Below are 14,889 nucleotides of genomic sequence, written 5' to 3'. Positions count from 1 at the left end.
GCATTTGTAATTCCAAAGGGTGATATACAGACAAGGGAACAACTCAAATAACACGGGCTACCAGTTTAACATTATATATGATATATATATTATGATCACAACTTGTAATAACTGCTTAATGAGATCATTGTGTCTGACGTTAGCTAACTGCATGATTTGTATTATTTTTTAATTGTACATTTCTGACATATGGACATTACTTGGGCACAGTCACCTCTGATAACCAAGTACTCTAAATTCTAATGAAGACGCATGCATTTTCTGTAAAACTGCTTTGAAGCGATATGTATTGTAAAACGTGCTATGCAAAAAAAAAAAAAAAAAAAAAAAATTAAATTAGATATTTAATCATCATCGATAAAAAAATTACAATTAAAATAATAATACGGGATAAGAGATTCTTACCATTGAAGCATTTGTAACATGAGCATAAAAATAAGAATATATGGACTTTTTCAATCGATCAAAATTATGCATATATGTATTTTAATTAATTATTTGTAATAAATGTAACTAATTATTGAACATAACATACAGTAATTCGTTTCATTAGTTTCAAGACAACTCACCACGCAGCCAGTGGAGTCCAGCTTGCGATCAGAGATGCAACGGAAATTTCGGCTGCAGCCTCCGTTGTCTTTTGAACAGTCTCGCACAGGCCCAAAAGAGTCGAGCAGCACCTCCAGACTGTCGAAGGACGAAGAAATCATCAGCTCCTCCCTGATGGACAATGATGCATAGAAAACCCAGTTAGTAATGGCAGGTTAATTATACAGCAAACTACCTCTAGCATCTTTAGCCATCATTAGGAAAATGCATAATTATATTCTGATTGTTATTATGTTATATTTACTTTATAGAATACACAGAAAATTACCTACACAGGTCAAGAACTGGATATTAAAGAGGCAAGTAATGTGAAGTAGAAAATAACTATTCTTTGTCTCTTATACGCTACCATAAATCCAGTTAAAGGGAAAAGCTGTACAGAGCAGCAAAAGTAAACACCAACACTGATGGCTAAACCTTGAACAAATGAACTCCATTGCTCTGACCTTGGTTTCAGCTATGTGGCTGGAAAATTGCATTGGGTGATGTTTTTCCTCCCTTTCCTAGAGCACTTGAAACATCCAAATATTTATCATTACTATGAAATATGAATGGGCAGTGGTCATGATGAAGGAGCAAACCAGTGACCTTTTATTGTCTAATATATTTTAAGAGTGTGAAATCACCAGGCTGTGGAGTGCTGTGATAAATGGATTCATAGTTCTGCTACTGTGATTTGTTCCAAGACAGAAATACTGCCTTTACGTTCCAAGTTGTTTTTACTATTTTTCTGTTATGAAGTGTCATGGAGACATGGTCTGTCAGTGTTTAAAAATTATGTAAATGACAATCAAATAAGTGCATGTATAAATACAAAAATAAATAATTTAAAAAGAGAGAGGGGGAGAAACAGAGAAAAAATAAATAAACTAGAGGCTTCTTTTTTCAGATTATGCATTCAGTCCTAAAACCTGAAACTAATAAAAAGAAAATCCGACAATATTTTGAAGAACTATTTAAAGGGGATTTGGTTATAAGTCCACTGGTAAAGTTATTAAATAATCATAAGTAAAACAATAACCAATTCTTTTAATTTTCATGACAGTTTTCCACCTTCTTTCCGAATGTTAGTATTTAACTGTCTATTTTTACTGCAGTTAGTTTGCTTAATTCTTCAGAATAACAAAATAAAGCTGTACTAAAATTTGTCAATTATAATGTGACAGATTGAAATGACTTTGTTAAAAATAAAGTTGGGAATAACAGTATGTGTCCTGCTAAAAAAAGATCAACTAACATTTGATTCCTTATAATATGACTTACCATGTTTAAAACAAAAAAAAAATAATAAAAAAAATCATACCATATTTGACTAGGATATATTGCAGCCGAAGAATAATTGAGATTTATTTTTTCATGTAACAGCATCACAGTTAACAATATTCACTGGGGATTCTCAGTGAATGCCCACCTTACTTAATAAAGAACATTGTGGTTCTCACCTCAGGTTCCCACTCCCACCAATCTTAGCTAAATAGTAGGAGTACCAGGGAAAGCAGACCTTTTAAAGCCGTGATATTATGGTTGTAAGGGGAAGATGTTATCGTAATAAGGCAGAATATATAATGACTCCCGTTCCACAGTAATGAGGGCACTTTGAACAAATTGAGACAAATCTACCTCTGTGAACAAAGCATCTCAATTGGCAGGGCTTAGAACAGAAAGTCTGTGGAAGCTCTAATTAGTAGCTTAACTCCAAATACAAAGCAAGCATTTTCAGACAAGACACTGGAAAAGTGTAGCCTGCTCTTTTCAACAGCGGCAAGAAGTAATTAAAATGAACCTTCACTTAAGACTATGATAAAGAAGGCCATCCAAGTAATAGAAGATTCACTCTGAAACAAATGTGATACATAATACTTTTTTAATCAAAAGCTAAGACACTAATCAGTCATTATCTCTGTTATTGTTCTAAAGCTTTCATTGTTACTGGAGACATTAGCCACAACTTTGCATATTATTATTATTATTAACAACAATAATACAAATAATAACATAAAAAGGTTACACTATATTTTAAGGTGTCATTGTTACAGTGTAATTATATAATTAAGTACTGAGTAATATTAAGCAACTACATGTACTTACTATAGGGTTGGTAGGATTTGGTTGAGGGTTAGTTGCATGTAATTGCATAATTTACTGTTATTACTATGGTAAGTACATGTAACATATGTAACAAGAAGAATAAAGTGTTACCCATAAAAATGATAATAATAGTTGTTAGATCTGTCACTCCGGTCTGTTTATTCTTGGTTGGGTGACAGAGCTCTGACAATTCTTTCTTTCTTCACTCGGACCGTACGCTCCTCTGTCCATGTGAGTTGTTTTGTGTGCGGAGCATGGTGTGCGGATCCCGGCACTTCGGTCTAGTTTGGTTTTGGTTCTGTGTCGGGGTTTGGACATTCATTCTCTGTGCAGAGCGCTCTGTCTTCTTGTGCGAGCATGCAGTTTCGAGATCGCTCAGGCTGTACGCTCTTCTGCCCGCGTGTGAAGTTGTGTTCTTTGTAGCATGCGGCTTGTGTTTTTCTTTGGCTGCGTGTTTTCATGTTGTCATCCCAGCAAACAATAGCCGTCATTTCACCATTTAGGTTAACTATAGACCCGATATAGTCTGGCTATGAGTAACCCACTTCTAGACAAAATAACCTTGAATTTGGTTACGTGTCATTTTTGCCAAAATAACTTGTGAGATGTATGATATTCCATCATGTAAGCAAAGTAAACAGTGATTACAAGGTGTTCACTAATTTGATTTCTTTGTTATCTAATTGATGACTAGTCTATTTTTGGGCTATGGTTTAGACTTCTAGTAAACTTTCACTGACAGCCCAATTTTGTCTTGTTTTAGCCTAGACGTCTGGGCTGTGTTTGGACACGTTTTGTGCAAACACGGTGCTTCTCATTAGCTGTTCTCATTAGCTGTGTGTTCTCATAAGCTAATTTTTTTTTTTGGCTTGTGGTTGTGTTCACTGGCTTGTCATGTTTGTTTCTTTGTGTCATGTGCTCTCCTGTCTATTGTCTCCACCCCACCCATCTTATTATCTGATTATTGGTTCAGTTGCCCCTCCTGTCTCCCTCTTTACCTGTCTTGTTTGATCCCTATTTTTTCTCCTTGTGTTTGCAGTCCTGTGTCAAATTGTCGTCGAATGTACCTCTTGTGTCCTGCTTTGCCTGATCCTGTTTGCCTTGCCCAGTCCTGCCATGTCCAGTTGCCAGTCATGTTTTCCACCATGGGGGAGTTTTTGTTTGTTTTTGTTTTAATTTTTGAAATAAATAAAAGCTAATCTCTGCATCACTGAGTCCTCACCTCATCCCTTAACCCACACCTGACACTTAGAGTAACAAGGGGTCAGCACGACTGCTTTTGGATAACAGCTCATTAAACATTTTCCCCCCCAAACTAAGCCATAGCAGGGCCCTTTGAATGAATCGGTTGAGTGAATAATTCAATGATTAATTAGTGCCAACAGTAAATGATTCAGTGTTGTTAAAAGAAAATTTCAGAGAATGATTCAATGACACTCATTAATACTCACTCATCACTTCTTTCATTCCTGAAAGAGTAATTGAGTGCATTTACTGTACGTGCACATTATTAACCCAAATAAACTTAATAAGCGGACAATGCATGTGGTCACATAAACAAGTTAACCCATTATCCTTAAGTGTTCAAGGTTCTTTATCAAGGTCATAAACAGCTTAAGCATAAACGGATAGACAGCAAGATTTTTGCTTAGATTTCACCCATCATGTAAACACATTAACCTGTGTTCTGTGGGCTAACTAAAGTTGTGCATTTGTGATATGTGAAAGGAAAGCATCCTTACAGTGGATTTAACCGCAGGATACTTGCATTGCCGGGTTATTGGTTCGGATGTAAACAGGAACAGCAGGTTATTTGAATAAGCAGATTTTTGGGAATTATCAGTGTTTTGTTGCACATGTAAACATGCTCATTTGTACGAATCTCAACTCATTGTCTGGTATAACTATTGTAACCTCTAAAAAAGTCACTGAAAAATCACCTCCATTAGCCAGACTGATATTCTGTCATTTTAATTTTAATAAATACATTTTAATCTAGAGAGCACAATTAAGCTGCAATGCTGCTGCGGACTCCCTATGATCACGGACTGAAGAATCCTGCTCTAACATAAAGGCAATGAGGTGCCAAACATCTACAGTACTTGATAGACACCAATACAGAGTCTACACTGTATTCTCTCTAAACTGATTGTTCTGTGCAGTTCCAAGATTGCTTTTCCTTGGATCAGATTATGCTGCTGGGAGAAGAAGCAGTGTACTGGTTCACTTGCACAACAGTAGCGAAATGTGTTTGCTGTGCTTGAAATGAACAAATATTTACCGTGTGATGTACGACGTCGACAGCAATGCTAATTTTCCAAACAAGCAGGCTATGACTAGTGCTGGCAATTGCAGTCCACAGACATTCAAATTATAATAAAAATATGTTATTATCCTAATATTTAATTCTCTAAGCAATAATTACAGCTTTAACAGTGGTCAAAGATGATCAGTGCAAGTAATGCTATAATTTCCCTCAGCCTTTCACAAAAATTCTAGACTAAATTCCATCCAATGAGCCAGCCAGTTTTTTTTTCTTCAATAGAGTTAATGACACCCCTATGGGTTTATATACAGTACTACAACCGATTCAAATAGTCCTTAAATAGGGATTTACTTAGAAATCGTAATTCATCATTTACTCACTAATGTCATCCCAAACCTGTAGGACTTCTTTGGAACAGAAATTATAATATGTTGAAGAATGTTTCAATTGTTTTTGTACAAAACAGCAGTGGACATCACTGATTTTAATGTGTGGGCAAAAAAAATAAAAATAAAATTAAAACCATCTTCTTTGGTAATCTATAGTACAGAAGAAAGTAAGTCATACTGGTTTGAAACAAGATGACAAAATTTTCATATTTTAGTGATCTATCCTTTTAAAGATCAGGCAGTATATTATCTCTACGACGAATGTTCAGTATAACATGGTAAGTTTTACTTCGAAATATTCCAGTGCTCTCAAAACACTCGGAATTGAGGCAATACTCAATATGCCCGGACCATGGGACCGCATGGCCTGCCAGATTCTCTACAGTGGACCTCGTGAAGCTAGCCACTCTGCGGGAGATCAGTAGGACACACTTAGAGGACCTTTTTAAAAGGAATAAAAATTGAGATAGACGGAAGAAACCATATCCACCATGTACTTATATGGTGTATGTACATGGTACATGTACGTATATAACTAAATAAAACCTTCATGAGTAAATATGAGTTGGAAAGACAGTAACAGACAAATTAACAGCCATGGAAACAAATTAATCTAATATAAGTACTATATCTGACTTTAACAGTTAGGCCTCTTCTAATTAACATCAGACAGTGACATTTATATATTTTTTCTTTTTGAGGAGCTGTCTTTATAGGTTATTTCCAACTTTATTTTTTTCTTATGAACAAAACCATATCTATAATTGAATTTTCAAAAGTAACTTTTCCATTTTACTGCCTTTAAGGCCCTGAGCACTGAAATATTTAAAACCTCCAGCTTTAAGCACCAGCTACCATGATAATTTAGTGTGAGACTAATCACAAGATTAATCAATTTTGGGTAAAAAACAAATTAATCAAATCAGCATATGCCCTTTGGCAATGCATTCAAAGCCCCTGCAAGGTCTGGATAATGTCAAGCCACATCAATTTTGAGGATTTAAAAAAAAAAGAAAAAAAAAAGGAAAAACCTCATTTGGTTGGAAACTTTAATCAGCTGCAGTTCAATAAAGAGGCTCAGTGGAATCCATTATCAATAAACCATCCTTATATTTGACAAATCACAAGATGTACCATACTTCTCACAAGGCTAAATGAAATCAATAGGTGCTAAAATTCACTACAGAAATGAGGAATCTCAACAGGATATCTGAAGAAATATACAACGAAAAAGTAAGGATGTAGGTCTCGACACAAGTGTTTTAGAGCCTTATTTAACTTGCAAAGTCTCAAACTGTATCCACATAATGACTTTTGTAAACGACATTGAAAGCACAAAGGCTACTTAAAAGTCTGCAACCACAGGCACTGAACAGGCATGTTGCTGTAATTTACTGTAATTAACCAGTCAACCTAAAGACACCCAAGACATCATAGATCAGTAATTGTCCTTCTGGTTTTCTAAAGTGTTTTTTGTTGTTGTAAAGTTTAGTTAAACTTTAACTAAAGTGAAACCAGTGTTTTCGAGCAAGAGCATATAATGTCTGAGAAAAAACCCACATTTAAATATCATTATCTTTAGCCCCTTTCACACAGCGCGATGATCCCGGGAAATTGCCAGAACGCCTTCTGTGTGAACGCAAACACGACCCGGGATTGATGCCGGCATCGATGCCGGGTTGGGGACCTAGTAACATTGCCGTGTTCAGTCCCGGAACGCGCGCTGTGTGAACAAAAGCCGTAATAATGCCGTGTCGTAGTGATGACGCTGAAGCCGGGATCGTTCGCCAGCTGTGAAACCAACGCATTCTCATCCCAAGTCGTCATATACTGACGCTTTTGACATTTCGTCTACATCGAACGCACATGGCACCCTTTAGCGTCAATATGAGACGCACAGAGCTTTGTTCGGTTATGGGTAGGTTTAGGTCTGGGGTAGGGTTAGGGTTAGACCGCTAGGAGGCGCCTTCTGGCCCATATCTATCTGCGTCTCATATTGACGCTAAAGGGTGCCATGTGCGTTCGATGTAGACGAAATGTCAAAAGCGTCAGTATATGACGACTTGGGATGAGATCGGGCTGGTGAAACGGTACATAATGCGCAAGTTTATGATCGAATCAGAGGAAAAAATGCACAAGCGTGGTTTTGAGAAATCACAACTCATAAGCAAACTTAAGATGCTGCTGAGACATTACAAGTCACATCGATGTCACGTGTCTTTATGGGATTTTTACGGGTTGTGTGTGAACGCACTCTCTGATTCTGGAAAATCACTGGCAGTGTGAATGAACCAAAACCAATTTTACCCGGGTCACTTTATCCGTGTATTTTACGGAATCTGAATGAATATGGCATGAAAAAATAATATAAAAGAAAATACACAGTACAACTTTAATTTGGTGATATTTTTAGTCAAGAGCATCCAAAGAGAAAGAAGTGACCCTTTGATCAGCTCTGTCTACCTTGGTTACTGTTGCTCTTAGAAAAATTTCATTGAACATCCCATTATCATAGGAATCAACTAGAAATGTTCATGAACGGTGCAGTTTTCAAACTGCATAAAGTGGTAAAAATGTAAACAATATTGTGACAATACAGTATTTTTAGACAGTTAAATCACACTAATGTTTCTACAACACATTCACTGTGTTAAATACAGAATTAACTCTTTAGTTACTTTCTGCTCTATTTTGACCTGAACCAATACATAAATCAATTGCAACAAATGTAGGAGTTCTTAATGATGTTATGCCTGTTCACTTGGAATTGAGGGGGTGACAGATCCACAGAATTAACTTCTCAAGATTTATTGAAAAATTTGTAAAAATGTCCATAAAATTTACTTTCTACACACCATGGACTTTCAAAGCCTTATATTAAAAAGTTAAAGCGCATGTATGATCAAATAGAGGAAGGCAACAGTTGGTAACATTTTAAGAACGAATGATCAATTGTATACCACATTAGGGAGGCTGCTCAAGGATTGGTTTAAAACGGTCTGTTTTTAAATTTTATTTAGGAACTAACGCATTTTAATGTCACACTCTTCAGCTATTCTTTGAAACTTAGATTGAAAATGTCATCTCCTACCTGACATCCACTGCGTCCTCCATGACAGTCATATCTGTCTTACACTTGGCAGAAGGGTTGATGGCCAGCTCAGCGGGAGGAATGACAAAGCTTTTGCTAAGTGGCAGCCACATGCCTTCTCCAAGAGTATATGTGAATCTGAAACACAAAAAGGCACAGTGAATATTTCGACCTGTACTTCTACATAGTGAGACAAGACAAAAAATAAATAAATAAAAAATAGGCATTTGGATGACAGTTTTACAATTCTTTTTCTTTTCTTTTTTTATTTAAAGAAAAATAAAGAAAATGTGCTTTTCTCGTGAGGATCCCTGGAGGTTAAATAGAAATTCTGGGTAGGAATCTAAAAATATTGGTGTCCAGGGTAATAACGAACGACACATTTTCAGACTGAAAAAAGAGACAGGTTATTGTTTATATTTAGTGAATGATTTCTGCCAAGAAAAAACAAAAAAACAAAAAAAACATACATCCACATAAGAGACTCCCATGTGTAAAGTATGTAAAGACATTTATTCACTTGGTTTATTGTATCCGCCTCTGCACAGTTGTGCAGGGGTTTAACAAATAATGTGTTCTTACTGGTCCATCTAAAGTTTTTTTTAGGTTGTATTCTTAAGTTGACCGAGAAAAAAAAAAAAAAGAAGAAAAAAAAAAATAGCTTCCTAACTCCCGCATATAACAGCATTTCCAGTTTGACCCTCACTCTAGAACAGTAGCACATTTTAAAACTTGAGTCATTACTGGAATGCTTATCTGACCTTGAAACCCCCCCTTGTTTTACTGCTGAGAGACGTCCAGGCAGATAAGATCAAATCGTGGGTGGATATTCATAGAGGACTACAAAAAAACAACAACTGAGCATTGTAAAATAATGCCCAGAACAGAAGGTCCAAAGAGTTTGTAGGAGTAATTGAAAACTGGCACATCTACAAGCTAGCTCTCTTTTACTTCACTTCAATTCACTTTGAAGTCCGGAGGTTTCAACTTAGTGTCATAACATTCAATCAATAAATGCAGTTCTGTCCAGAACTGACTTGCATACAATAGAAAAAAGTGTCTAAGACACGAGTATGAACATGCTTTTTTTTCTCTCTGAAAACGTGCATTCAAAATAGCCAGAATGTGCTTGAATGATTCATTGACTCATTCACTCGCTGATTCATTCCTTCATTCATTTGCTTTTCCCCTGTAAAATCAACTATCATTGATGAACCTAATGTACCCCATGCACCTCAGGAAGTCTGTACATATATGAGCTAAACAATCACCTTAGCAATTATATTTGCATAAGATGCATTATGCCAGCAAAATACTGTATGATTACAAAATTGGAAGCTCTTTTAGATGTGATTTACACCTACACTGTAAGAATAAAATGGCATTTTATCAAGCATACAGGGCTTTTGAGTCACACATAGCCAAATATGAATTGTGAATCACTTTGAATCCAGATAAAAACACTTGTTAGACTGACAGTAATCACCATAATGTTGTCCAAACTGCTAACCGTTTTATAATTAATAATGTTGCTGATTTGCTAAGGGTTTGCCAGCTCCCAGCACATATTGCGGCATGCATTAATTATGTGGTTACTCTTATAGGAATATTGTTTTACTCTGTGCTGGCTTTATTTATGCAGGTGCTGTTGTTGTTGTTGTTCATATACATACTATTTAGAAATTTAGGATGGATAAGATGTTTCTGAAAGAAGTCTCTGATGCTCACTAAGGCTGCATGTATTTGATCAAAAATACAGAAAAACAGTAATAAGGTGAAATATTGTAAAAATATAAAAAGACTGTTTACTATTTTAATAAAAAAATTTAAATGTAATGTATTACAGTGATAGCAAATCTGAATTTTCAGCATCCATTACTGTGTCACGATTCTTCAGAAATCATTCTAATATGCTGAACCTTATTATTAACATTGTGTTGTTTACATTTTTGCTGTGCTACATTTATGATACATTTTTCAAGAGTTCAAGAGAATAGCATTTCTTGTTTACATTTGTCTTTAAATATTTTCTCAAATTTAAATGTCTTCATGGTTACTTTTGATCAATTTCTACCTTGCTGAAATCAGGTAAATATTTATTTTTAAAAAGTATCAAACAAGAATAATACTAAGTAAACAGACCATGAATTAACTTCAAAAAAAAAGAAAGAAAAGCAACTATAATCCTCAGATTACCCTCCTCTTGTGTACTATGAATGGAACTGTCCGACTGCTGCTGTTTAAAACGGTGCAATAAATTGCTTTTCTTGATTACAGTTCAGTCTATTAAACTTGCATCTTTTCCTATGTTTGAATAAATAAGCCACTGCCAGCAGGCTAATTTATTTATTTACCTAGGTTCAAATGCAGGTTCTTCAATTATAGCAATCTGCACTCTCACTGTGCATACAGAGCTGTACTAGCATCTGCAAACTGATGATAAAAGTAGTTGAAGGAATCTCATTATCTGTTTTCTCTAGTGAGACTGGGGATCTCCATATTCCCCTATAATTTATTAATACAGAAGCTGGGGAAAGCAAAATATAAACAATCAATTAATCAACTGACTTATTTCATTTACATTTAAAAATATCACAGACATCAATGCACCAACAAAATATTCTTAGTTGAAATCATAACTTAAAGGGGACCTATTATGTTATGTTATGAATTCGGACAGCCGTTGAGTGTACATCGGCTGTACACTCGTTATTGCGGTGCAATGTGGGATAGAATGAGTGCACTTAATAACGTCCACTATGGTTTCGGGCACCACTACAAATGGCTGTTCCCTCCAAAAATCTCCTATTTGAGGGTATAGGGGAATCGATTTCAGATTCAGCCCATGTGTCATGTTTTGTTTGGTTTATTGTCTTGTCAGGTGACTGTCAGTTCTGTCTTCTCATTGGTTCATTGTGTTGATTACTTTCAGGTGTGTCTAATTATTTCATTAGTCCTTAGTTGCATCCGAAATCGCATACTGAAGTGATTCTTAAGTGTGCATACGACGGACACTTTACTATCTCATGAGGCCACAGGAGAGGGTTTGTGAATAGGCTCTTTTGAGATGAGCAAAATTTGCGCAGAACCGATCACCGCTGATCACCGCAAAATGCATGCCGGTTAGAAATGTGTCCGAGTGGCAGTATTGGATTCCGATCTCATTGTCCTGATCAAAAGGACAATGGGAGACTTGCTGACGACACAGCTTAATGTTTATTGGTTTAGACAACCATGATGTATTGTTATCTTTTAAAATGTTTGATTTTGAAACTGTGATGTCATGTTTTAATGTGCAAATTATGTGTGAATATTCCCAAACCCTCGGACAGTAGTATCTTTCTGTGGGATATGTCCTATGTGATTTTTGTCATATTTATAAAAAAAATCTAAAATATGTCTATATTAAACAAAAATTTGGGGGAAAACTTCAATTTGGATGGAATTATATAGATAAAAAGTACTTTGGGTGTCTTGTTCAACATAATTATTTACATATAAAAGCAACAGAACTTAAATTACATCCAGTTTATTAGCAACACAACGCATGAGTGTAAATCCCTCAATATCCTTATTTGATGGTGTCTGATCCACTACGAGAAGAGAGAACTGTCCGTCTTGTCTGTACTTTTTTCACTCCTCCCCTCTGTGCAGCCGCCTACTCTCACCTACATTTCAGGCGAGGCAAGGCGAGGCACATCTCAAACAAGCCTAATGGCACTGACACGGTGCAACTGACGCTAGTAGGTCACGTGACAAGGGCAACATGGCGGATGTAGATTGTCCAGATTATATTCATACTACACACATTCATCCTATATAGAACTTACGTTTTTGGCGGTCATTAAGTATTTACTTATTCAAAACAAGTGCCTACTCAAGAGAGAATGCGATTTTGCATGCAGCCCTTGTATACAGTATATATTGCCCTATAGCACTCATGTTTCCATTGTGCCTTTTCTAGTTTTTTTCTATGTAACCTGCTTTCGGTGAGTTTCTATTCCTGGTTCATGTTCAAATCTGTTTAAGTCAAGTCATTGTCTGGTTTTGTTTATTTTGTATTTGCTTGACGCTTTTGTATTAAAACAGCATGGGTTCATCCTCGACTCGCCTTCAGTGAACTACATTACAACTGCGGTCTTTAAATTGGTGACTTTTCAATAACATCAGATTTTCAACAATTTTATAAATGGTTTAAATAAAAAACAACAGCACTGACCGAAAGAATGCATGCAAGATTTAAATTTGTCTGTTTTTTTCAGGAAAGATGATAACTTTTCGCATGAAAATGAGACCATTCCTATTAACACGTTACACAAAATGGATGGGAATACTAGTGGATAGGACAGAAAGGCAACTATGACCCACATTCTTTATTAATGCACCGATAGCAAGAGGACTTAGACTGGGTAAACCCAGTCTGATCTGCTGGCGATTTGATTTCGCCCTGCAGCTCAGGCTGGAAACCTGTACATTTATCTACCCTGCTTCCTTTACAAATTTGCGGAAACCAATCACAAACTGGCTTATCCACCTGGCGCGCTATTGACGGGTTTAATTCAATCCAATTCCAGAGCCGTTTACGACTCTGTCCAATTCCTTTCAACCTCTCGACGATGCTCAATGGCTTCTTTTTAGCAAACAAATCGCTCGAGTGGGTGTACAGTAAATACCACTAACTTTCATGGGGTTTTTTTTGCACAACCTGCAAAAATCGCTTGATTCCATTACTGCTTCTGCAAACCGCTGATCAACACGTTTGGTTACACATTTCCTGCCTGGAGTTTTTGCGTCGCTCTGCAAAGTACGTAACCCGGATCGTTGGTCTGATTGGTTGAAGGACTATCCAATTGCGTCATTTGAACTATGCCCGTTGATCACGCCTCTTGTGCAGTAAAAAAATACATATAGTAGCAGACTCCCCAGAACAATGTTCAATCTTAAAAGATTGAGCTTGGTCTGGTGATAGCCAGACTAAAGAGGACTGCCAATTGTGGGGGAAATGCAAAGACAAATATGCATTTAATGTATAGTTTAAATTCTGCACAACTGGAAAATGCAATTGCGCTTGAATTCTGACCACAATATGCTGCAATACACAGCAAGCTTGTTTTGCAGTTGCACTCATCCGTCTGGATTTCTCCACATGAATCTATCTCATCACACCTGGGATGGTGAGCGTGCCTCATCAACTGTAACCACAAACTCATTTCTGTCAATATATCATCCATCATCAGCTACTGTTTACATTAAATCCAATTAAGCCTTGTTCATTTCATGTGCACAGCGTTTTTTCCTGCTGTTAATGGTAAAAAGATATGTTAAAGTAAAAGTTGTCGAATTTGAGACTGAAAACGGACTGATATTTTATTGCAATACATACTCATAGATGTTTCATAATTCCATGACATCCCAAAAAGGTATGTCCGCACACCACAGATTTTCTGAAAACTCACCCAAGTGTTTTGTAATATACAGATTCAGGAAACAAAGAACAAAACGTGAAGCTTGACACATTTGGATATTGTCGCTTGCTACTGAAAAGCGGCAAAAATTGAGTTTTGCAGAAAAAGTGACTTGTAAATGGATTATTGAACAAAATCGTGAGAACGGGATAAAACTCCCGCCTCGCAGGTGGAAGTTAAAAGGGAAAACCACATCTATCAAAAAACGTCAGGGTACCTTTTAAACTATCTCAGCACTCTGGCTCAATGACATACAAAGACACAACCTCAGAACAGGACGGAAAAGAAATAACCATAAAATGCAGTTCTGTTAAAAGCAGCAGTATCCGATATTATCATGTGGGTACTGAAGTTTGCATTGGATGTTTACTGACACCGTAAAGCATGATTTGAGTGTGAAAGGCTCTTTCTAACTTTGAATGGTTTGCAGATTGGAAAGTAAATCAGATTACAGAGTGATTTGAAGTGTTTATAAAACTCCAGATTAAAAAATACTGAGGTTTAGTTGCACCACAACAACACATCTTTTCTCCATCTCTCACTCTTGTACTGCCACTTTCAAAGTAGAGCAAATATCAGTCACATCATTTCGGAGTCTGATATTGAAAGCTAGATATATAAATGAATAAGTGAAGCATTCGAAATTGATTATGGCCTTTCCTATTCATTCATGGCACAAATCAATGATGTATGAGGAAAGGCTTTGTGAAATTGAAAATAAATCTTTCAATCAAGTCGTCTCACACATTCACGTCTGTGCAGGTTTGTTTGGAAATAAAACATTTAATTGTCCCAATGAAATGTATTTGTTTAGATCCCCAAAGCAAAGGGATATTAGATTTGACACTTTTAGGGGTATAACACAGATTCCAATTACAAGATGCCCTCTCGGTGTTGTTTTCAAATGTGAAAGAACACCGATTCATAAAATTTGTAAATAAATTGCTTGCGATTTGTGCAAACGAATTAGGGTTGAACAAT

General features: G+C 36.3%; 1 protein-coding gene across 3 annotated transcripts in view; it reads right to left on the bottom strand.

Moving 5' to 3' along the window:
• The window catches only part of astn1 (astrotactin 1), a 247,725-nt gene that overhangs the window by 147,841 nt on the left and 84,995 nt on the right, over positions 1–14,889 (bottom strand). For all 3 annotated transcript variants that reach the window (XM_082172607.1, XM_082172608.1, XM_082172609.1), the window contains 2 exons: positions 8,444–8,581; positions 570–720 (listed from right to left, as the gene is read on the bottom strand). In XM_082172607.1, coding sequence (XP_082028733.1) covers positions 570–720; positions 8,444–8,581 — 289 coding nt within the window. The remainder of the gene's footprint in view (positions 1–569; positions 721–8,443; positions 8,582–14,889) is intronic.

This window comes from Leuciscus leuciscus (genome assembly GCF_965113295.1).
Source record: "Leuciscus leuciscus genome assembly, chromosome: 6".
NCBI lineage: Eukaryota > Metazoa > Chordata > Actinopteri > Cypriniformes > Leuciscidae > Leuciscus > Leuciscus leuciscus.
This window is presented reverse-complemented; position numbering and strand designations above follow the sequence as displayed.